The following is a 26,392-nucleotide window of genomic DNA, read 5'->3' on the forward strand; positions in this document are numbered from 1 at the left end:
TAGCAGCAGGCCTCAGGAACTAGGAACTAGGGATAAGAACTAGAGAGGTTAGTACACCAGGATACAAGCCAGGATGGCTTGTGGCAGACAGTAACGTCCAGAGAAGGATTTTTTTTTATGCTCGGCACTGTTTCAGAGCCAAAGCCCAACATATAAAGAGCGGAGATCGAATCACAGGGGAAGGGTGTGGGAGCATTCCTCCAATGATAGGGCACAGCGCAGAAGCTGCAATGAGAGGCAGCACATGTGCCATTGATTGCCAGAGGAAACTTGCAACTGCAAAGGTCTGCAAGGCTATAGTAAAAGCCAGGAGTGGATTCCTTACAGTACCCCCCCCCCCCCTTCAGGTGAGACCTCTGGACGAACAGGGTCAATCACAGATTTGGGGGACATGGAGTTGTTTCTAAACCTCCTTAGGCGAGAGGTGGCGTTGAAAGCCCACGGTTTGTTGGGATTCCTTACAGTACCCCCACCACTGGGTGAGAAGCCTGGGTGGACAGGACCATTCATAGGTCTGGGACACATTGAGTTGTTCCTGAAGTGTCTCAGGCGAGATTTAGGTCCAAAATCCAGGTGTTCATTGGCGAGTGCCGCAAAGGACAGTGGTGGCACTGCGGTTTTTGGTACATGGGCAATGGGACCAGGGAACACCGGAATAGGGACATCAGAAGGGCAGCAGCCGGTGGATAGTAATAGTCCAAGAGTACGGGACACAGGACACCTATTGACGGACAGAAATGGCAGAGGGACCTTCAGAGAAGGCAAAGGCTTTGGTGGAATCAGCACGAAGGAAGTTGCGAGAGTCTTTAGCTTCCAAGGAATTCTGGGTGGTGATTAGCGAGGGAATGGGGCGGGAGAGTTCACTGCAAACTATTGACGCGGTACTCTTGATACAAAGCAGGGTTGCTATCCCAAGCAATTCGAGAGAGTCTGTAGCAGTGTATACGCAATTCTTGGTCATGGTACTGGCAGTTGAAGAAGGGTCCGCCTCCTTTGGTCTGTGATCTTTAGAGAGAATCAAATTCTAAGTATTGGCCTTGGCGAAGGGCATAGTAAGTATCAAGGAGACAGTAGGGGACAGCATGTCTATACCCATAGTGGACCCATAGAGAACAGGGACAGACGCTTCAGGTAAAGCGACGAGGTCCAGTAAGGGTGTCTTCGTTTTAGAGAAAGGCCAAATGCCATCCAGGAAGGGCACTTTAGGCACCGCACAGAGACCTGCGAGTAAGGAGTCTGTTTGAAAGGTGAAAAAACAGACCTTATCCAAAAAAAAAGGAAGCCGGGTAATCAGCCTTAGGAAAAAAAGTCTTGGGGTTAAAGCTGGGTACCTCCAACACAGAGAAAGAAAACAGAGAACTAGAGCTTGGCTTAGGAGTGGAGGTCCCAGGTACCCAGTCTCGCATGATACTGTGGAAGAAGCAATGCGAAATATTACTGTTTTAAACATAGGGTTCTTAACATCGAAAGCTCCAGGCATCTTCTTGAGAGGTAACCCTAGTTTTGCAACAGGACAGTCAATAGCAAGTACCCCAAGTATTGTGGAAGACACAGGGAAATATAAGTCCATCTTAAAGATGAGGTTTTTCGAAAAAAAGGACACAGCGGGTATTACTGAAAGTTCCAAATGCGATACCCCTGAGTTCGTGGTAGTAGACATACAGTCAGTAGTGGATACCCCGAATACTGTGGGCGAATCAGCGTGAAACAGTATTATTAAAGGAGTGGGCACCCCAGACTTAAAGTCATTTTTAATCATCCCGGAGGCTGTGGCATGATCCGTGAAAGAAACTGTGGTAGACTTTCCAATAGAAACAAGGGACATCTTGCTTGTCACTGAAGTGGGTGATTGAGAACCAGCAGGAACTGAACTAGCTACTGTAATAAAATCAGAGAACATTGCGCTTGTTTCTGAATTGGGTCCCTGAGAATCCCAAGTGAGAGCATCAGACTCCATAGGAGACTCAGTGACAGGGGTCTTAGAACCAATTAAAGGAATTGCAGGTATCACAGACTTAATAGGAGAAATACCTTGCAAAACAGGAATTTTAGTAAAGGTGATAGGCATCTCACAGACTACTGCAGAGGTGGAGAGCAGGCAGTCAGGGTCTACCTCAGGAGACAGAAAGAAGCCAAGGGTTAACACAGGGAGTGCTGGGGATACCCTAGAAGCCATAAGGGAAGACTCAGAGTGTAGACTCAGGGGCAGATAAGCTGATCTCTGAAGTGATAGCCTGAGGGACCATAGAAGGGAGGCTAATAGCTGTCACCGGTTCCAAGGAGACAGACTTAGAGTCAAGGACAGGAATAACAGATAGGACAAACGGAAGTGAGCTAGGGAAGGTTGCTTCTACAACAGAAGTTTTAGCAGCAGCAGAGCTTAACTCAGCGGCTGCTGGAGAACTTTTAACTACAGTGAGAAGGGACTGCAGGTTTACAAAATCAGGGGAAAAGGGAGTTTTAAATTTGAAAACCTGATCCTTCAAAAGGAGGGCCCTAACTGTAATTGTACTAAGGGAGCAACAGCAGATACGCTGATCTCAGAAGGGGTCACTTGGGAAGGGGCATAATGTGCACTGTTCGCTTTTAACCCTAGGATTTGAGAAGAGGAGAACACAGACAGTACAAGGGGGCAACCACAACTGTGCTGGTCTCTGAAGTGGGTATTTGGGAAAGAGTGTCTGGGACATCAGAAACGACTACAGATTCCACGAAAAGGGGTCTATGCTCAGAAGCAGGGATTTCAGCTCTCTGAGTGACGACTGGGTCAGCGACATACCTAGGAGTGGGGATTCTGCGAACAGGCTTAGGGAAACAAACGGTTCCAGAATACTTTTAACTGGAGCCAGTATTATTGCCGAAAGTTCAGGGGGCGTAGCCCCGAGAATTTTAGCTGAGTCAGGGGACATAAGGGGTTCATCCTCTGAAGCTAAGGAGGTGTCCTTGACTGGCGGACTACAGGGATTTACCAAGGGAGGTTCATAGGGCTGACCTGCAGGGGTTAACATAGGAAAAACCTCAAGGGTTAAGTTAAGCTGTACCTGAGAATCAGGAAAAGATACGCTAGTCTCCGAGAGTGGGGCATAGGGTTTTCAGCTTCTTGCCCTAGAGACCTCACATTAGTCTGCGGGATACAAGGGTTAACAATGGGGACCTCAAATAGCAGACTAGCAGGGGTTAAAACAGAAATAACCTCGGGAACAGAGCTTAGAAATTCTGGGTTAGAAAGAGAGGGCAAACAGGATTCATTCTCTGGTGCTAGGGAAGACACACTGACCTGGGGGATGCAGGGATTTAAGTGGGGGACTCATAGGCCTGACTAGCAGGGGTTAAGACAGGAATAACCTTGGGGACAGAACCCAGGGAGGTTAACTCAGGACTGGAGCAGCTTCTTCCTTAGCTGGGGGTGACAGGGAGATGATTTTGACATTCTTAGGAGGGGGTGGTAACCCCACGGGTTTAGTAACAGGGCTGGCAGAAAATAAATTGTGATTAGAAAGTGTGTAGGCAGCGAGAAGAAGGTCCCGCTCACTTAAGATTAGGTCAAAATCTTGGTATAACACACGGGCGGCATCTAGAATCTGATCTAGAGTATTTCGATCTGAGGTGGAAATAGCAAGGTGCATTTGGGAGGACAGGGTCTGTTGTGTCTTTCTTTCCTCTTTAAATTGCTGAGATCTAGTAAGGAGTGCTTTACGAATCAGTCTTTCCTGAGGGGTTAAACCTTCATACAAGAACTCACTCTCAGGCGGAGGCAGTCTCTCAAACAGGTATGGTCTTCCAAACAGGGACTGATCCGCAGCCTGGGACATAGGTACAGTTAAACATTTACCAACCCCCGCCACGGCGCGGTCCAGTTTTGTGGGGCCGAGCATACTGTTACGATTCTGCTCGCCACAAACCGGGACCGGATCGTGGGGCTGAGGTGAGGTTATATAATCACCGACCTTAGTCCACGCAGACTGATCCGGAGTGCGCAGTTCGTAGTCGTACGTAGCAGGGTCAGGATTGGAGAAGGCAGCAACGTCGTTATTCAAGCAGGAGTTCGGCAACAGGTAGTCAGGAGTTCCCAGCTTCAGTTTAGGAGCGTGAGCGCGGGAGTGGCCTCAGCGCGAGGAGCGGCCTCGGCCCATGATGCCGGTCTCAGCAGGGGGAGACAGCAGGCTGGCCGAAGTACACTGCAGGGCAGCGTCGGGGAAACCCAACATATAAAGGGCGGAGATCCAATCACAGGGGAAGGGGGTGGGAGCATTCCTCCAATGATAGGGCACAGGGCAGAAGCTGCAATGAAAGGCAGCACATGTGCCATTGATTGCCAGAGGAAGCTTGCAACTGCAGAGGTCTGCAAGGATATAGAAAAATCCAGGAGTGGATTCCTTACAGTTATCATGGAAAATCTATGTAATTTTTCGTAATTATCATTCAGGGTCATAAACTTTTTTTGCTTCCATAAATGCTTATAAAAGACATAAAACTTTTAAACGACAACAGTAAGTTATTTTCTAAACCTATTCACTGCTAAACTTTCTATGACCATTATTTATACTGTAGTCTTAGCATTGACTGAAATCTTTATATTCTCGAGTTTGATATGAATTTACTACTAAACAAAACATTCTCTTGAAGTTTCGGAAAATCCCATTAAATTATTATCTATATCTTTTGTTTGTGATATTTACAGGTAAATTGAACAGTTAGTTTATTTAGTGGCTTTAGTCAAATCACTTTATCCCTTTGTTTCATAAGTCTGGGATCATATGCATTATCCACTAACAATCTCACTAGAGGTTTGAAAATTGAGGATTATTTTTCAGGCATTATAATCAGCCATTCTAAAGAACAATTAACAGATATCCTTCACACTTCTGAAATTGGCTGATGCAATTAAAAAGTGGGAATTGTAGTGCTATTTTATAATCATCCATTTCTCTTGTTGACAAACTTGTTAAAACAAGAAAGTTAACTTTCTTATTAGATTTACAATCAGCCATCATTATTTTCAGTCAATTTGTGACGAGCATTAGAAGATGTAAAAAATTATACATTTGTTTATATTTCCTTCTAGTCTAAATCTCTTCGGGAGAAATGGCTGCTGCAGGGAGCACCTACTGGATCAGTGGAAGAGGAGGAAGCAAGAAAGAAACAATGTGAAGAGGATGAGAAGAAACTAAAGACTCTTGAAGAGAATGTCCACAGGTAAGAATGGAATCTTCCATTATCACTTCAGTTTAAGTTATATTTTCCATTTCAAACTAGATTTAAGCAACAGCACCACCTATCAATATACTGTATGCTCTAAGCCACTGAACACCTCCTTCTGTACCATTTTTAACACTTATCCAAGACTTTCTCTATATAGCTTTTTAGATTTAGACTCAACAGTGTAATTGTGAAAAGCACAATCGAAAATATCATAAATACGTCTTTCAGCAGATGACGCTCCAGTTGCAGTTCCAGCAGAGGAAAGGATACAGCTTGAGTTTGAATTTTTTTGAATTATTATTACAGTTTAATAAGACCAACAAAAATATTTTCATATTCTTCACAAAGGAAAACAAAATATGTGATCAGAGTGAGAAGGGGAAAGTATAGGTAATTTATATAAAAACAAAAAATACATTGATCAACATGCTGTAACATTTTAACTTACTTGGAGGTGTGACTGAGGCTTTAACAGTTACATTATAGCTGACCTGTGAAAAGTAGTGTGTGAAACGTCTGCCAGTATTTGCAGCTGTAGAAAAAGTTACCAAATGTACATTTCTTACTTTGGCCCAGAACCATAAAAAGGGAGAAGCCTTAGCATGCCTTTACTCCCTTCCATATACATGGGAGCTGAGGCTAAACATTAGCACCCTTTTTTTTTTATATATGGGCCTAAATGAGCACCTCTGTGCCCAACAGTTTTTGCGAAAGTTGGAGAAAAATGTCAACATATTGGTGCAAAAACTAAGAAAAAGGGGGCGGTGCACAGCAAGTAGAATAAAGAGAACACAGAGTTTTTGTAGCACTGCTGTTGGACTTTTACTGCTCTCTTGTATTTGTGTAAAAGAAAACTAGCACCTTTGCATAAACTGCTTGCGGCAAAGAGACCACTCATCTCTACTTATTTGGATGTTGGCTTTCTTTAAATAATGTTGTGACTTTTGAGAAATATACAGTACCACCACATACTAGGAGATTCTCAAAATGCAGGCTTATGCTCACAACTCATGCATAAGAATGCGCAAAGGCAGAAAATCTACAGACATTATTGCTGAGCTGTGTCATGAAAAATAAAATTAAACAAAAAAACTTTTTAAAAAAATAATATATATATATATATATTTTTTTTACTTTGGTCAGATTTTTTTTCATGATAGAATAGTACAATTTTACTATATACTTACTTAGGGGCAGGTAGCCATGTCAGGTAAATAAAGAAATGCACATGTGGAGGTAAGTGTATATCAAATACACCAAATATAGGCACCAGCAAGGATGAAATAAAAAAAAGTGAATTTATTCATTCCATAGATCACCAAAGCATCCCAACGTGTCGGTCCCGAGAGGGACCTTCTTCAGGGATCTCTCAGGGGACTGAAATATCGGGATAATTTGGTGTTCTGCGGAATTAATATATCCACTTTTTTATATTTCATTCTTGCCGGTGTCTGTATTTGGTGTATTTTATACACACACACACACACACACACACACACACACACACACACACACACACACACACACACACACACACACACACACACACACACACACACACACACACACACACACACACACATTTACTGTATACATATACATATATATAATATATATATATATGCACACATATATATATATATATATACACATACACACACACACACATATATATATATATATATATATATATATACATACATACATACAGTTGTGTGAAAAAGAAAGTACACCCTCTTTGAATTGTATGGTTGTACATATCAGGACATAATAACAATCATCTGTTCCGTGTGTGTGTGTGTGTGTGTGTGTGTGTGTGTGTGTGTGTGTGTGTATGTGTGTGTGTGTATATATATATATATATATATATATATATATATATATATATATATATATATATATATATATATACAATGTTCAATTACACCCGCTGTAAAAGGTGCCCAACTTGAGAGCAATCATATTTAAAAGCAGGGCTGTATACTGTACGCTCAGAAGATATGCATCTTTAATTCTCATGTGCAGCCATACACTGCCGTATGTAATCTGACCCGACATGCACTCACCTCCTCTGTGCTTATAGAACCAGCGATAAAAGCCAAAGCAATATTCAGTTATGCGGAAGTGATAGTGATCTCGGCTGTCACTACACGTCATAAGGCTTTACAAAAAGTATCCATAATCTCTCTCTTGAAATATAAAATCTCAGCCAAGGTTAGTATTTATCGTCTTCTAGACATTGTTATCCCTGACAGGATAATAAAGGTTCTCTAGTGTGGTCATATAGGGCACCTGGCGAATACAATGCTGGACTTCGTAGAATAATCTATATTAATATCACTTTTTCCCCGTTTGCCTTTCTACAGGAATTGTGCAGGCATAGAGGTTGCATGGAGTTTGTATACAAGCATCATATAATCATTTACAGAAATAAGTTGATCGTTAGTTCATGTGCCTCCACGTGGAAATTTAATTATCAATACGTCTTGCCTCCAAAATAAACACAAAAAAGCATTTTTCTTTGAAGGCATCTAGAAATGACTAAGCGCAATCATTGTTACAATATCTATACCACCGGATCTCCACCACTTCTGGCTGGCCTCTGTCTGAACGGTCAGCCCATTCACCTCGTGGAAAACGTATGTACCAGATGCATCATAGGTTTCATAGAATCCAGGTGGTGTGATCTGCAGGAAAAGAAAAAAAACACCAAAGGAATAAAACATAGACCGATATTACTCAACTGAAGTTTAATAGCCACAAATCTCATGTGATGCCCCCTTGTGTGACTCGTAGGGGGGCATTAAATTATAATAACCACAATTATTTGTTAACTGCAGTGAACATGCAATTGCATATGATCACTGCTTATAACATTTACTTCCTAGCCACCTTAGTGTCAACATTACAAATCAGGGCTAATTATTACAGTCAGACACATCTGTTTCCTACCACTTCAATGGGGTGTGCAGTAAGAAGTGCAAAGTCTTAGCATTGTTAAGCAACGTTTGGGCCTTATTCTTTTCTACTAAAGGATTATAAAAAACAGTATTTTGTCCAAATAAATCCAGAATATTCATATTGAGATTAATGGAAGGATGATTTCAATATAGCACATGTACTATATATACCACAAAGGTAGATTTAACACGCACTAATATTAAGAAACTGAGAAGTGCTTTTTGACTTTTTCAAAAATTATTTGAACTATATTTGTTTGGGTCTGTGTTAAAATAACAGATACAAAAATGTATTCACTCCATTATAATTTGTGCAAGTGCATGTAATACCTCCTTCCAAACTCATCCATTAACTACTCCCCAAACTGCTCACTGACGGAAGTGGAGTAGATTATATGTGAAGTACTGTACTCTGTTATATTGTCGCTACGTGACGCATTTACAAACTGATCGTCTTAGCCCAGTTTAATGGCAATGACATAAGGTATTGAGCTTCATACTGTACGTATAATGGCTGCCAAAGATCAAGCATGCACAACTGATTCTCAGATTACATTATGGCACGTTTTAGCTTCAGGCAAGAATCACAAAACCGCGCCATATTGTGAGCCATAAAAATAACCTATAAAGACATTACTGTTTAAGCTGAATAATTCCAAGCATTGCTTTTTCAGTTATTACACAAAGGAATGGACTTTTAGTCTGTTAATTAAACCCTGGGAAAAGCACTAAAATTTTAATACTCTACTAAAGTTTAGAAAATCGGCTTAATCTTTTTACTTACCTTTTATTATAGTAATGGTCATTTTTTGTGGGGTAATGTATTAGCATTTCATGGCTGAAAAAACAGTGCAATATGGTTGTGACAGGGGCAAATCTGTTACCAACAGATGGAGCTGTTGTATATCGGCCAAGTAATGGTTAAACCCTGTTTGGTGAAAGCCAGGGCTACTAACAAGTCCACCCGAGTGTGGCAAGGGTTTAAAAGGCAGGAAAGCCCCTCCCCTGGTCTGTGTGGAGACCACACGTACTAGAGTTGCCACCTTCTAAAAGTGTTTGACCAGAAGATGAGATCAGGGCCTGATGTGACTTCCCTGGTAGGGGGACCACCCTAGATGTGGAACAGACCCCAGGAGGAAGGGGGATCCTCCCACAGCAAATGTGTGGTTTTTTTTTGTTGTTTTGTTTTTAATGAAGTAAAATATGCGATGTTAAGGCTTTTTTCAGATTTTTTTAAAGAGGGCCCTCCATATGTGTGGGGTTTTTTCATTTATTTATTTTTACATTTGTTTAAAGTAGAACAATACACAAAAATTAATATTGGAGAGAGTGAGCTAGGTTAAAGAAAAACACACTTCTTTAAGATACGGTATTTGTTTTTTTCTTCCATAGTGAAAAATAAAATAGAAAAAGGCTTTGTGGCAAGACACTGTACAGCTGAATGGTGTCACAGTATGATGTATTGCACCTGTAGTATGGGAGGGGATGTTATAAAGATTTACGCCTTGCACAAAAGTAGCATCTGGTTTACCCAGCACCAAGCAGAGAGCAGCAGAGAGGCAGCGGCAGCCCGGGGAGACAGGCAGTTCCACACCCCATGAGAAATCATAATGAAACCCTGAGCCCGAAGATGGCAGGCTTAAGCCCTTAACACCGCCTCCCCTGTCACTCAAAGGCACTGCAGGGAGTGGGGAAAACCCATGATTGTTACTGGCAGCCTGCTCTTTCCTGGGCTTACTGCCAATGAGGGCAGACTGGTATCCATAGATACCATGGCTTCACATGCTATTAGTGAGGGTTGGGGTTCCTTACAATGCATCTGATCTCAGACGCACTATTAGGGAGGATTGGGGTTCCTTACAATGCATCTGATCTCGGACGCGTTATTAGAGAGGGTTGGGGATCCTTGCAATGCATCTGATCTCAGACACGCTATTAGAGATGGCTGGAGTTCTGCAGAATTTCACAATATAATTATAGGGTTCCTTAACCAAAAAAAGTTGGAAACCACTGACGTACGAAAAGGAATTGTATTGTTCATACTCCTTGCCTGAAAGCATGCTATTAGACTAATTGTCAGTATTTGAGAAATTGTGTAACATGTTTTGCTTTATTAAGTATTTAATTTGCTTTAGTAAATTACCATACTATAGATCAGGGGTGCGCAAACTGGGGAGATTCTCTGTGGGGGGCACGGGGATTATAGAGGCCCCACGCGCTCCCGAAGGTATTTAAATTAAATGCTGGGGAAGCGGTGAAGGCCTCTTAACTTCTCCTTACCTTGGTCCAGACGGCTTCTGGTAACACGTCTCCAGGGCAATGTGACCTCATGATGCCAGAACACCAGAGCCAAGGTAAGGAGGGGGGGCCCGAGGAGAGGAGAACAGCCGGCAGGGTGGGGAGCGGGGGGGGAAAGATTATGCTCCCCTGCTATAGATTATACACTCAGACAAGACAGCAATATTTAAAAAATGTTATTAAATTTAACTTTTGTGAACACTTTGTTAGCCATCAAACTATTTATCGATGTTACCAACGTGTTATGAATAAAACTAGTGCACACTTCTAACAAAATTATTTTGATACCTTGCACTTGCATTTTGTACAGAATTTGCATTTAAGATTTATATGTAAAGTATACCATGTCAGTGTTCTGCAATTACATAATGCACAATGCAAAATTCGAAAAAATAATAATGGGGAATTCAGTGTTGGTACAATTCATTTCAATAAAATATTAGCTGTGCTTATATAAACAGATATTATTATTATTTTAATTTAGTAGCGGGAAAAAAAGTGACCCTTAGGAAAGACTGTATTACTTGGCACCTAATGTGCCTTTCTGCTTTTGTGAAACTGCCCCTGTATAATTTGATTTTGATGCAATTAATTATGTACGTTTTGCATTAGTAATATGATGCTGAAACAGGTGGTACAATATAACTAATCCTCATTATTTTATAACGAGTTTTCACTTTAAGAGGTGCAAAAACGACTTTTAAAACTGCTGAAGCAGTATAGCAGGGCCCCGCTTCTCGGCGCCCCGCTTTTCGGTGATCCGCCGATACGGCGGCACCGAGAAGGGGGCCGCCATCTTGGATCCTCAGTCGCGCATGTGCAGAACGGGCAGTTGCGCCCGGCGCGCATGCGTAGACCTACGGTCTACGCATGTGCAGAACGGTAAAAATGCCGATTTGTGCATGCAAAATAACTGAAAATCGCCAGATCCGCTTTCCGGCGATTTTCACTATACGGCAGGCCCCTGGAACAGAACCCGCCGTATACCCGGGGCCCTGCTGTATAATGTTTGGTTGCTGGTTAAAATGAACAATAAACAGATTAATACCATTGTCATATGGCAACTTGATTTTTTTAAATTGTAGAAACACAACCATACCATATTTTTAGATGCATACATAGCTATGTACTGTATATTTGATTGCTTCTAATACTAACTGTTCTCATACCTATGGTGCAATATTCAAGATAAATAGCTCTACAATGTCTTGCCACTAGTGTGACATGAGCATTTTAAAGCAGCAAAACATGTGAAATCTTACGGGGTTTTTTTTTTTAATAAACCTGTTTTGTAGTATTAGATAATAGTAACTATTTTTATTTTATTTTTTAATTCAACTGAATGCCATGTTAATGAGTTTTAATATACTGAGCATCTGTTGATTTCTATAGCAGGTTTTAACCCACCCCAGCAGTGTAAGATCTTTGTAACACTTTCCTGTTTGTGATAATTTCTTGCCAATGTTCCCAGCAGTTTGAGCTGTAAACTGTAAAAATAGATAATGTTACCATAGTAAAATAAGAATACATTGTAGCTGCTGATTTACAGTGGCTGAAAGATTGATTGGAACGGAAATGCGGCCATTTAGTTAGGCACACAATGAGGAGTTTTACAGATTTATAACATGAGCACCAAACCATTGCCAATTTAGGTAAGAATGTAGAATTATACATTGTCACATTCTTTACATATAGAAATAGGAAATGAAAAGAAAAGGGGGTGGGGGAAGTAGTATTTATGCTTTAAATGGAAGGCTGCATGTTCCAATAAAAAGCTCATGGTTAAGGAAACTTGAGGTAGTAAAATTTGTAATCCCTCCTAAAAACAAAGGGGTTATTTATTTACCTGAAGCTCCCATTAATTTAAATAGGGGGCTCCATGTGACAGTGCCTCAGTCAGCAGTTTCATGAATAACCTCAAAAGTTACCTAATGGCCATGATGTGTTTAAGGGGTTAAACTTGAGTGATTGAATCAAATAAATATAGACTTGCACCATTGTTGCCCTCATTACTAAAATTCTGCAAAGGATCAAATATGATGAGTCTCTAGCTTAACAGATACAGGTAAGTGACCCTCTGACTGTAACCCAAACGCCTACATTGCTACATAATGTAGTTTGTAACTGTAGATCATATCGTTAACCTTTACAAAATGTTTGAGTGTGTTTTCATTTCAACCCCCCCCCCCTTCCTCCCCCGAAAATTGCAGAAGTGCAGTCGCAGTTTGCTGACTTTTATTTTCCGCTTGTAAATCAGGAAAATACAAAATGCCAGCAGATAAAACCAGCTCTATAATTAATTATTACCATCTGATGCCTGTGTTCGCCATGTGACAGTCTGCTAGTATGTGATGTTTCTCTGCATCAGTGAATGTAACAGCCTGTCTGCATCACACTGCCCACGCCGGCAGGCAGCCAAGCGTTCCCGCGCAGGAGTCTTTCAACCAGCTATCTCTCCCCCTACATTAAAAAGTAATCCAGTTATTTATTTCTTGCTAACGTAATAAATCAATGAATATCACTAAATACTAAAATGTGTTGGAACCTGTGTTTATTTGATCTAATTGGTTTACTGAAGTTAACGCAGGAATGTTAAACCCTAAGTCATGCCTACATTTTTACTTATTCAAGAAGTGGCTCATTCTTTTAAAGCACTAGTACCACTTACTGTATGTATTGGGGTTTATGTATAAAGCAAGAAAACAATGGTTTTGCCGTTAGTGTACTAAGAATAATTTTTGTTATCCTTGCACAGGTGTCAGTAATTCAAAGTACTTTGCACCTGTTTTGCCCTATTTTCATAATGTATGTGTCAATGGAAGACATTATGGAGTTACAGTATGAGAAGTTATTTGAGTTTCTTCTATGTCAGTGGCGCAGTGGGAATGAGTCCTTGATTGCTAAAACATCTAGCAGCACAAAGTACCTTTTGGTATTATGGTTTAAGAACACGGCCAGGTATCCCTATCCCTGCTGCTCTGAACAAAACATGACCAGTAGATAGAACTGCAGATATTAAAATGTCATTCGAGGTGGACTCATGAACTCCAAGATTGTCTTGTGTTTATTTTCATTATTGTATATATATATATATATATATATATATATATATATATATATATATATATATATATATACAGTGTTCGACAAACCTATACATTTGCTCGCCCCGGGCGAGTGGATTTAACCCCCGGGCGAGTAAATATTGGCCCAAGCAGCACACGTTTGGTACTAGGTGGCGAGTAGATTTTTTTGTGTGGCGAGTAGATTTTTTGGTGATTTGTCAACCACTGTATATATATATATATATATACTAGCTGATATATGTGGTGTTGCCCGGGATTGAAGGGGCGGGGGCGTGGAATGGCAGGGGGGGGGCGAAGGGCAGGGGGGGGCGCGAAGGGCGCAAAGGGCAGGGAGGCACAAAGGGTGGGGGAAAAGGGCCGGGGGGGGCAAAGGGGGAGGGCAAAGGGTGGGGGGCAGGGGAGGGAAAGGGTGGAGGGGGGAGGTTGAAGGGCGAGGGGTGAAGGGCAGGGAGGTGGGGTGAAAGGCAGGGCCAGGGGGCGTGAAAGGCAGGGCCGAGGGTGTGTGAAAGGCAGGGCCGAGGGGGGGGGGGGTGAAAGGCAGAAGCGAGGGGGGGTGAAAGGCAGAAGCGAGGGGGGGGTGAAAGGCAGAGGCGAAGGGGGGTGAAAGGCAGGGCCGAGGGGGGGTGGTCAAAGGCAGGGCCGAGGTGGGGGGGTCAAAGGCAGGGCCGAGGGGGGGGGTGGTGAAAGGCAGGCCCGGGGTGGTGAAAGGCAGGCCGGGGGGGGGTGGGAAAGGCAGGGCCGAGGGGGGGGTGAGAAAGGCAGGGCCGAGGGTGGGGGGGGTGAAAGGCAGGGCCTAGGGGGGGGGGGGTGGAAGGCAGGGCCGAGGGTGGGGGGGGTGAAAGGCAGGGCCTAGGGGGGGTGAACGGCAGGGCCGAGGGAGGGGGGTGAAAGGCAGGGCCGAAGGGGGGGGTGAATGGCAGGGGCAAGGGGGGGTAAAAGGCAGGGGCGAGGGGGGGGGGTGAAAGGCAGGGGCGAGGGGGGGTGAAAGGCAGGGGCGAGGGGGGGTGAAAGGCAGGGCGAGGGGTGGGTGAACGGCAGGGGCGAGGGGTGGGTAAAAGGCAAGGGCGAGTGGGAGTGAAAGGCAGGGGTGAGTGGGGGGTGAAAGGCAGGGGCGAGGGGGGGTGAAAGGCAGGGGCGAGGGGGGGTGAAAGGCAGGGGCGAGGGGGGAAATGAAAGGCAGGGGCGAGGGGGGGAATGAAAGGCAGGGGTGAAGGGGGGGGTGAAAGGCAGGCCCGAGGGGGTGGGGGGTGAAAGGCAAGCACGGGGGGTGAAAGGCAGGCCCAATGGGGGTGAAAGGCAGGCCCGGGGGGGGGGGTGAAAGGCAAGCACGGGGGGTGAAAGGCAGTCCCGATGGGGTTGAAAGGCAGGCCCCGGGGGGCTGAAAGGCAGGCCCGGGGGGGGGGGTGAAAGGCAGGCCCTATGGGGGTTAAAGGCAGGCCTGGGGAGGGGGTGAAAGGCAGGCCCAGGGGGGGGGGGTGAAAGGCAGGCCTGGGGGGGTGAAAGGCAGGTCCGGATGGGGGGTGAAAGGCAGGGGCACGTGAAAGATCCCTTACCCCTGTGGGGGGTGGGGGAGTGGGAGCGGTCTGTGGGAGTGAGAGTGCCGAGGAAGGGAGAGCACTGGAGAAGGGTGAGCACCGGGAAGGGTGGGAAAGGGTGAGCGCCGGGGAAGGGTGCGTGGGCTCAAAGACATGGAGTGTGTGAGGCTGTGGGTATACGGTGTGTGGTGTGTGTGTGAATGTACCAGTGGGCTAGAGCACCGGCCAATGAGAGCCGTGGGAGGGCGGACGGACCGACGGACCAATCAAATGGTCTCCAGACACTCACAACCAAGATTTTCAATTTTATATGTATAGATATACGAACACGAACTCATTTAGTTCCCATTATCCCATTACCTTTTTAGAAGTGTTGTGGTACTCAGAACATTATGTTATACTGTTTTACAAAGAAGATTTTATATGATATAATTATGTAGCAGGGTCCACTCTCCATCTCCTTTTCATCCTAAACCTCATTAAAATGCCCAATAGGAACCACCAAGACCAGGAAATGTTTAGAGGATAAGGGCAACTGCAATACCCCCATTAATCTCTTCTAAGACCTTTTGTAACTTATCAACGCCCAAGTATGTGTTTGATATTTATTACTGGCCTCAATAGTACTTGAAGGGAATCACTATATTTGTAATAAAAATATGTACAGTATGGAACTGATACAGATCTGAATCAACCTTAGACCCCTATTTATGTAAGGATCAATGTCATTAGTTCTCCTCACTCTTGCCTTACCGATCCTTTTTTTAAGGCCTCACGGGGAAATTCAAAGACAACCCGTTAACTGTAGGCAAGTAAAGTGAAATGTCACATTATAATCAGCCTGCAATTTTCAGGCTGCTCACAAGCTGATTGAAATTCTTTATATATACTGTATGTTGATCAGCACATTTTGGCATGTGGGAAATTGGCTTGCATTTACAAAATACTTCAGAAGGAGTATAAAGGCAAACGGAAGCTGTGTGTTTGACACTGTAGCATAAACAAAATCATATTTCAGGAAATAATAACTCAGTGTTTCTATGATCTTTCAGCCTGGTGTATTTTAGAATATTTTGACAGTTGCCATCCTGATGAAAGTCACTGTTATACATTTATTTGTTTATTATAGATTTTTAATATCCTACCATTGCATTAGCTGAATACATTAGGGTTATCTACATAAAGGAGATTGAGGTAACTGGAGACACACTTACAGTACATGCCAATATTTGACTCCGTTCAAGAGCGAGACCTACGTTACACCACTTTTGGACCGAAGCACTCCCCCTCACTACTCTCCCCTCTTTTCCCACCTTCTTCCCCTGCACCTCATCTCCTCCCCTATGCCCTCTACTGCTTCCCTCTTTTCTCCCTCTGCATCTCACTGCTCACTCTTCTCCACTGCACATGTATATTGTTCCCTCTTCACCCCATTGCCCACCACTTCAGGGTACATGGGGTTGCAATGTTATACTCCTTTTCCTAAATGGTACTTTTATGTCTTAAGCACTTCTCCCCTTTATGTGTTATTTATATTATTTGTTATTTATATGATTGTCACATGTATTACTTCTGTGAAGTGCTATGTACATTAATGGTGCTATATAAATAAAGACATACATACATACATACATACATACATAAAGTGTGTATTTAACTTTAATTTGCCACTAGAGGGAGATGTTGAGTATTTTAAAACTGTATGTCTGCATATCTTTATTTATATAGTGCCCACAGCTGTACTTAGCGCTTTACAAGAGAGAGAATTCAGTACAGAGAATTATAGTACAATAAGTGCAACAAATAAGATCAGACAATAGGAAAGGAAATCCCTGCCTTGGAGATCTAAAAATCTAAGTGGTAAAATGGGAAGACTGCAGATGAGGGAATAAGTGCAGTAGATGGCAGTCATTAGTAGGAGTGACTGTGAGTGCGGGATAGTAGCCATTAGTCTTGGCTACTGGAGCGCTTCATTTTAGAGGTAAGTTTTTAGGATTTTCTTAAAAGTGGGCAGAGAAGGTGCTTGGTGTATCCTGAGGGTGAGGGAGTTTCACAGGTAAGGGGAAATGAGGGGAGAAGGTTTAAGGTGAGAGAAAGCAGTAGAGGTGAAAGGGGAGGAAAGGAGGCCGTTATGGGTAGAATGCAGGAGACGATCAGGGGCATAGCGAGAGATCAAAGCTAATATAGGAATGAGCATATCAGTGGAGAGCATTGAAGGTAAGGAGAAGAACTTTGTGGGTAATACGAAACTTGATGGGGAGCCAGGAGAGGGATTTAAGGAGGACATGAGCAGAGACTGTTTTGGGAGAAAGTGAAATTATTCTAGGAGTAGAATTTTGGATAGATTTCAAATGAGAAAGTTGTGAGGCAGGGAGGCCTGTTAGCAGTCTGTTACAACAATCCAGACGGGATGGCATGTGGTAGAGGGAGAAGAGACAATCAGCTTAGAAACTTCTAACTCTGTAACAGGAGAAAAGGAGTCAAGAGTGGAGGAAGGAGGTTTAGGTAGAAGCAGGTAGGAGTGACAGGGGACAGAAGGAATCTACTTGTGGATAGTATCTGCCATGCCTTTAAAGTGGTCAGCAAAGGTAGGAGGAGAAGTGAAGGAAGGATGGGAAGTGGGAGGTGGAGATCAGAGCAGGGAGTTAAATACAAAGAAAAGATGGCATGGATTGGATTTGTGAGTTTGAGTGAGGAAAAGTGGTGCTGTTTTATCTTAGAGAGAGCAGAGTTAAAACAGGAGATGACAAATGTATTGTGCGGAAAATCAGCCTGTGTGAGATTTCAGAGGAGCGAGTGCAGGTGCGAAGGAAAGATGTTTGGGAATTTAGCCATGGCCTGGGGTTAAAGCGATGGGTGTGCTGTATTAGAGAACAAAAGAGGAGGAGAGGATAGAGTTATAAGAGTGTCAAGTATCAGAGGAAGGAGAGAGGGAAGAGAGATTAGTGTTCAGGGTAGATGCGAGAGCAGAGAGGTCAATGGAGTGAAGGTCTCATGAGTAGCGAGTAGGACAGTTAGGAGGGGTGTGAGGGGAATGAGTGGTGGGAAATGATAGGAAGCGATGGTCAGAGAGCATAAAGGAGGAGATGGAGAAATCAGAATGGGAATAGATCTTAGTTAGTGACCATGTGGGTGCTGAAATTGGTCCACTGGTGTAGCCCAAAGGAGAGAAGGTGAGATGCCCAGGGGACAAAGGGATCATTAATATGACAGTTGAAGTCCCCTTGTAAAAGAATAGGAGAGTCAGTGGAAAGAAAGAAGGAAAGTCAGGATTAAAAGTCAGAAAGAAAGGAGGAGGCAATAGAGGTTGGCTGTCTGTAGAGACAGTAGTAAAGTTAAACAGCGTGAACCTCAAAAGGAAGACAAAAAAATAACAGCTGAAGGCATAGGGCAGATTTGAAATTGTTCTCTAGAACCCTCTATATAAGAATAATATTGTCTACACTTATTTCAGTAATACACTGTGCATTACAGGAAGCTCATAAACAAGTTTACAAGTTTTGCACTATATGACAAAATACAACAATTATACTAAATTGCTTTAGTGAGAGCTTGGTTACTTTGGTGGGCTACTAACTAGAAGTTTTCTTTAAAGCTCTGTACAAGTCCTTGGCTTTTCAGTACACTCTTAAATCATTTTAAATTATAATTGATGGGACCAACAAGCAAACTAATTACATTTGTGGATAGAACTATGATGGCAATTAAAGTAATGGATAAGTTTTGAGAGATGGGTTGTACATAACATTACAGAATACAGAACAACTTTGCTATTTCTATCAAAGGGAGGCCGCTGCTGAATGACGACTGGTGCAAAAACCGCACCAGATTTCTGCAAAAAGGAATTTTTACCACTTAAAAATCTAATAGAGTTTTTTTTAACACTGGTTTGGCTTGACTGTTTCAGCTGGGTGGCCTTGAAAAATAGACCCCAACAGGGATATGCCTAGTACTAAAGAAACAGCAGCACATTTATCAAACAAAATAAAAGATCCCATTGCCCTACATGGAAATTTGTATATGCCGTTTTTGCACAAGTTTGTCAGCTATAGTCTGTGATGGATAGTCTCCGAAGGAGAATATTTAATACTGTTACGCAACTGCACAACTAGGGCAACATTTATGCACAAAAACAACTCCAAATGTATTACATTTATGGTATTCGTTTTACACCAGTTCTGCCACCTGGAAACTTTGATAACTAGATCATGTGGAAAGCGTACAACAAAGAGCATGGGAAGTTATACTTGGTTTGCGATGCACAATATTTGAGGAGAAATAAGATACTGGATATGTTTAACTGTGAATGTCAGCAGATACATGGTTTGTACTGGGAATTTCACCATGTGCAATTGGAGTAGATGAGTCATATTTATTAGAAATGGTCACATAATATGGGATCACTGGACAGTTTTAATAAAAACGAAATAAATACTTAATGACAAATACTACACTAAAACATTACTCGTTATTGCCAATAGAAAAAATATTCATAGAAGTAAATATTAAGTTGCATTTTCTTCTGCTGAACTTAACAGTTTATTATATGTATATACTATATGTTCTGTATATAGCAGGCCAAGTATTGTATTGTATGTCTTTATTTATATAGCATCAAAAGTGTACTCAGCGCTTCACAAACAATACAGTACAGGGAATTGTAATAATACAATAAGTGTAGAAGTAAACATTTTTTCCAGAAAAAAATATCACTACTCCTAGTACAGTACCAAGTTAATAAGGTTGTAACACTGCAATGCATATTTTATCTAGAATAGGGATTAGTAAAAACAAAATAAATTGACAGTATTTACATTCTCGGCCGTTTTCATGCTGCTTACTGTAGTATCAGAAGAATCCGAGGAACAGTGTCATTAGGGAAATGAGATCCAGGATTCTTACCATAAAAAAAGCCATGTATTAAAGTAACACAGCTAGCGCTACAGCTCTATATTAGTCAGACTGAATTAGTTTAAGCTTACTTTGTTTTATGGGGATCCATGTTAAAATGGATATGGAGCAAAAAAAAAGTGACACACTGTGGGGGCTCATTTGAAGCCCTAGTAGGCAACAACTTTTGGAAAAATCAAAATGAAGTATATTGGATAGAAGAAATAAAGAACAGGTATATGGTAATGGGTATTCAAAATCACCCATTTTTATTACACAATTCAACTGCGCTTCTTTTAAAATAAAACCCATACTAAACAAACATTATGTTTATATTATTATTATTATTATTATTATTATTATTATGCTTAGTGATCCTATTATAGGTAAGAGATTACATTCTAGAATACCAGTAGTATTTAAAAGGCAAGAAACATAAAATCTATGTTGGCACCTAGTAGACTAAAAACCCTTGGTAGTATAAATGTAATGGGTATTCCCTCTACCCCAAGCACAGATATAGTGTGTGTGGGTGGGAACCTATGTGTTACCAGGTGTGGTGCATATACCTGTAGGTTCACAAGAGGCCTGAGCCTCCGATTACTGGGAACCTGGGGTGAGTCCTTCAGATCGATCTGGTTTGCAGCACCTTCACCTGTGTAGGGTTCTAGGAATGTAGAAGGTTGCCTACACAGGACCCACATACACAATAAGTACATACACGGAGATGTATATAACCAGTTTATATATATATGCAGGAATAATCACACACTTTACTTATCAGTAACCACTACTGCGTAATTGTAACAATACACCCTCTAAGGGGTAACTCCACACCTTGTACCGTAGTACCAAATGTCATTCACTCCACTAGGAGTGTACCTTACACCCACCACCGTGTACTCCCACACCGTGTCCACAGTTAACCCCTTTGTCCCGTAGTCAGCGCTGCCACTATGTGAGAATATATATGATTTGTTGGTGCACTTATAAAAGGTACCTGCCAAGTGCTCCTGCACTCTGGCCTGCAAGCAACTTCAAAAAGGATCCGTCTTTGTCTCTTTGGGTGTAGGCTTGAGCCCAAGCCTCTTCTCGGGCAGCGCAGCGTCCGCTGTGTCCCTAACTAACACTAGTACTAAGGTGGCAAGGTCCCTAACCTAGGGCCTGTCCCTGTAGCACCACAAACTGTAAGGGGCTCAGGACCTAACTGGGGCCTAGGGGGCAGCTGGCCTAATGCAGTAGGTCACAGACCCCTGCACTCACCTCCTTCCCCTGGCTCTTCCTGGTCCTGACTAACATGCTCCTGCAGCGCGCGAAATGTATCTAATCTCCTCTGCAGGGAGATGCTATAGCCCTATTCGCTCCCTGGTGTCACGTGGGGTCCCCTAAGGCTCATGGGACCTGTAGTCCCTGCTTAGAGGCCTCCTCTTATTGGCCCGCGTTTGCGCGCTTCTCCTGCGCATGCGCGTACTTCCCGGCCGGCCACAGCACCGAAATCCCCACTGCGCATGCGTGCGCAATCCAAAATGGCGGCGCCCTGCTCCGAGAGCCGCCGGGAACCTCCGGAGCGCCGAAGCGCTCCGTGCATGGCCCCCACCCACCAGAAGTGACAGCGGGTCTGTCGAGTGACCCCCCGGTAGCGGAGGTAACGAGAGGGGGTCGCGGGGCACAGGGGACCTGGCTACATCAACATAATACTACATTGAATAATGGCAACTTTTTGTGTGGACGAACTAGATGTCTTACATGTAAGCACTTGAATAAAACTGACACCATCTGCTCGCACTCCAATGGATCTACATATCCAGTTAAGGGACACATAGATTGTTTGTCCACTTTTGTGGTGTATGTGATTGCATGCATGGAATGAAGGTAGTGCACGCACTCAAACAAAAAGGGTGAAAGTGGGGTACTTAACCGCCGTGCGGTGGTTCTGGGGAGCTCCTGATGTCCCAAATAGATCCAGTGAAGAAGAAGAATCAGGCACACGGTCTTAATCATCAAATGAAAAAGGGGTTTAATGTGCCAAGGAATCCAATGTTTCAGCAGTAATACTGCCTTTCTCAAGGTGTAGCCTATAAAAAGCGCACTCACAAACAGAGTAAAAATAATAGCATTTATGAGATATACTCAATTGCCTTGAAGCTGTGAAGGGAATGTATCAGCCTGTCCCGTTGGTGCCACCTCTGGTGTATCCTTTGGTTCAGCAAGGTGCACTGGAGCCACCGCAGCCAGATGATGTTATAATCCGCAACACGGTCAGAGACTCCCTCCAGATACACCTCCCACAGCTCTCACTGCTCACCAGCAGGCAACTGCAAAACCGGAAGCGACAGCAGTCCCAAGCAAAATAGCAACAGCTCCAAGGTACTCTCTGCGTTCGTGCAGTAATGTCAGCCACAAACTCGCCTCTTTGGGAAACGCCCTACGCGTTTCGTCACTAAGGACTGTAAATTTTACTGTATGCTCATTTGCATGTCTTAGACAGGTCTGCAACCCCACCTTTCACCATTATCACCCAGCACACAGCACTTCCACTGCAGCAAGGGATTCTGGGAAATGACATGCACATGAGCACACAGTGCCACCTTTTGCTTCAAAACCATTCAACATGGTTCCCCTATAGGCTTAAGCTTGCTGCATGGTCACAGCTTTGAGCACAGCCAGGGTTAAGATGCATAGCCAGTAAACCCACCCACAGACAGACTGTATCGACCTTAATGGGTCTCTTCAGTGTGGGGTTGGTTATACTGGCTATGCAAAAAAGAAGCAAGGGATAGGTTTTACCATACTTAGTTAAGTTATGGTGGGTAAAAAAAGTGACAAAACCTTCCACAGCAAGTGTGTAAGTGCTGTGTGCTGGGTGATAATGATGAAAGGCGGGGTTGCAGACCTGTCTAAGACATGCAAATGAGCATACAGTACAATTTCCATTTGCTGTTTACTTTGCTTTGGAGGGTTTTTGTCACTTTTTTTACCCACCATAACTTAACTAAGTATATATATATATATATATATATATATATATATATATATATATATATATATATATATATATATATATACACATTTAATAAGTGGTGCTTATTTGACATTTAATAAGTGAACTGATTGCACACTCTGGAAAGTGTGATAAAAAGTATTTATATTTGTGTGGTAAGTGCATAGTTCTTTCTATAATAAACAGGGACATGAGACCCTGGCAGATTTATTAATTATGCATCTTTTATTTGCATTTCTCGGGTAGTGGAAGCATATAGATAGGATTGCAATTGAGTAAGGGGTTATTATTAACTCGTTGAAAGTACCTTGCGTAGTGGAAAGGCGAGTTGGCTAGAGTAGCCGTGTGTATTAACCCTGGCTGCATATCTAAAATCACATGCTCACTTGTGTGCTGTTCGTGACAGATGGTATTTGGGGACGGATTTAGGGGTGATATTGCATTTGAGGGACCTTTGCGAAGGTGAAAAGTGGGACCACTTGCGAGCTGTGTATTAACCATTGTCCCGTATGCAGGTCACATGCTCAAAGGTGTGTCGTACGTGACAGTACCCAATAACTGGTAAGCAGCCATTACATATCTCCTGAACCATGACTCCTAAAGGTAAGATCATCACTGTCCTACTCCAGATGATCCCTTTTTAATTTCAGATCGATATTAATAACATTTCACTTCTGTGGGCTCTATGCTTTAAAACAGCAGAATGTAAGAAGCAATGTACTATAATTAACATGTGGTGTGTAATCCTTATTTGCAATAAAGCAGCATACTGGCAGCCAGTCTAACACCAAATGTCACTTGATTTCAGGGAATGCTTCCCTGTGGCACATTTGCATCTGTGGGAATATTCCAAAGGGAAAAATAATTACTTGCTCTTGTGGGAGACCATGAATAGGACATCACCAGAGTTACCTCAGCGCTGTAGTAGCAATAACATGACTCTTTACTTAAAATCATTTGGGACATCAATGGTTAAATTACATGTAACGAGTATTCCCCCACCCAATCGCATATAGTGTGTGTGCGGGGAACCTAATGTTACCAGGTGTCGTGCTTTACCTGTTAGGTTCACAGGCGGCCTAAACCTCCGCCACGGGGAGCCTGTGGCACGTATGAATAATATGAGTAACCTCGTACTCGGTGCCGCGCCTCCACCTGCGATGGCTCCCACCAGAGGGGGAGTGGTTCGTCGCAGGACAATATGTATATATATATATATATATATATATCACACACAGCATGTAAAACAACCAATGACTTTACTAGTGCAAACGTACTTGTGCAAATAATCAACAGGTGTCCCTCCTTAGAGGAGACACTAACTACTGCGTCTCGCAGGACGCTACCCCCTTCACCAGATGATCCCACCCCGTGTCCAGTAACCCCACACAATATGTCCCTTCACGTGAGATAGATATGTGTGACTGCGCAGCCACTAGTCCCGTGTGAGTATAATATAGTATAGTTGGTGCACTTGGTGATGGTTACCTGCCGAGCACTCCAGTGCCCAGGCCTGCCAAGGAGCTTCACAAAGGATCCGATGACAGCTGACCACAGGAACTACCGTCCGGGGCGATCACACCCGGATGGCTGCTGCAGCGACAGCGAAGATCTGAGCCCAGACCTCTGGATGGACGCGCAACGTCCGCTGTGTCCCTAACTGTGCCCAGGACATACTTGAAAACGAGAGGTAACTCTCAATGTACTACTTCCTGGTAAAATATTTTATAAATAAATAAACTGACTCTGGATAATAAGGGGCAGGGTCCCTAACCTGGGGCCTGTCCCTGAAACACTCAAAGCTACTGGTGACTCAGGGCTATCTGGGGCCTAGGGGGCTGCTGGCCTAGTGCAGGGAGTCACTGACTCCTGTACCCTACCTCCTTCCCCTAGCTGCTCCTGACGCCGACTGACTAATGTGCTCAGAGCCCGCGAAATGTATCTAATCTCCTCTGCAGGGAGATGCTGTAGCCCTATTGGCTCCCTGGGGTCATGTGGGGCGCTCCTTAGGCTCATGGGATATGTAGTCCCTCTCTAGAGCCCTCTGCTGATTGGCTGCCTCTCGCGCGCTATCACTGCGCATGCGCAATATCCCTGGCTGGCCGCCGCATGCGGGGACTCACTGCGCATGCGTGAACACATAGGGAATGGCGGTGCCCTGCCGCCCTGCTTCGGGAGCGCCGGGAGCCCTCGCAATGCGATCGCGGCCCTGGCAACCGGCCGCGCGCGTCCCCGGCAACCCCCCGAAGCAGAATCCTCACCGCTCCCACCTTGTGATCGGCCGACGGGACCGCCATTGGGCTCGGCGGCCCCCGCGATCGCCAGCAAGGTGAGGGGAGTTGACAGGCAGGGGGAACCTGGCTACATACAGTTGACCCTTCTCCCCACTACTGGATAGATACTGGATAGATACTGAACAGAGCTTTTAAATATGAAATTACTCAAACTGTCTTATCTCATGTCAGAGCTGTTTACAGCAGAGGGCTACAAGGAATGCACATACACAAAATTAAACATTGCTCCCATTGGCCTTACACTGGATGATGAACTTGCCATGGGCATGTGGTTTTTTTTTTTGCTTTGTTTTATATATTCCATTTACTAATTGCTGCATGTTATTCACAAGTGTTGTGGTACTCGTATTTACATTTGAGTGTAACATGCATTGTTGTTGTAAGTGCTGCTAAACAATTAGCCATTTATTATAATACATACACTGTTCTCCATCGCTGCATGGTATCTTATGTCTCTGGAGTACTTGTAACTCTCGTTCAATTGACTACAACCAGTGCTAGATGGATTGTACAGTAGTTCACGCCATAATATTCAATTCCAAAGTGAAATAACGATGACGTTCAATTGGTTTACATAGATATTATGAACTTGGACCGCAAAACATACATTTTCATAGAATAACTCAGGCATTCGTGCAAATAAAAAATGTAGGATAGGGAATCCAGTTTGGGGGAGAAACCTCCTAAAAATGTACAGTTTTGCACATCTATAATGGTTGGAGGGGGGGGGGGGTGTATCTGTCATCTGACAAAAATAATCAAATCTGTAAAGAAGTGACAAAACAAAAATGTGATCAAGCGCAAATAATCACTTAACCAAAATCTCATGTGATATACTATAAATCAGTGAAATGTGGTTATTTAACATTTTTTAAAAAGGAGGTCAGACAGCCCTTTGGAAAAAATGCAGCTCTTGAGGAGGGATTTTACAATTTCCCTCAAAATAGTTTGCAGCGCACGTCAGAGCGTAAATAATTCTCAAATATGTAAAACAAAGAAAAGAGAAATATAATGCAAATGTGTTAAAAGTCTCAGTGTTGGTTGAATAAGTGGCTCCATTCACGTGATGTGAGAGCATATGGGACACTCAATCCTGTATGAAACTGATCTGCTCCCTTGTGTGACG

The 26,392-nt window shown here is 43.3% G+C and overlaps 1 protein-coding gene across 2 annotated transcripts in view; it reads left to right on the forward strand.

Annotated features, from left to right (window-relative positions):
- PALM2AKAP2 (PALM2 and AKAP2 fusion) overlaps nt 1-26,392 on the forward strand; it is a 367,169-nt gene that overhangs the window by 70,360 nt on the left and 270,417 nt on the right. For both annotated transcript variants that reach the window (XM_075593635.1, XM_075593643.1), the window contains exon 3: nt 5,066-5,196. In XM_075593635.1, coding sequence (XP_075449750.1) covers nt 5,066-5,196 — 131 coding nt within the window. The remainder of the gene's footprint in view (nt 1-5,065; nt 5,197-26,392) is intronic.

This window comes from Ascaphus truei, chromosome 1 (assembly GCF_040206685.1).
Source record: "Ascaphus truei isolate aAscTru1 chromosome 1, aAscTru1.hap1, whole genome shotgun sequence".
Taxonomy (NCBI): domain Eukaryota; kingdom Metazoa; phylum Chordata; class Amphibia; order Anura; family Ascaphidae; genus Ascaphus; species Ascaphus truei.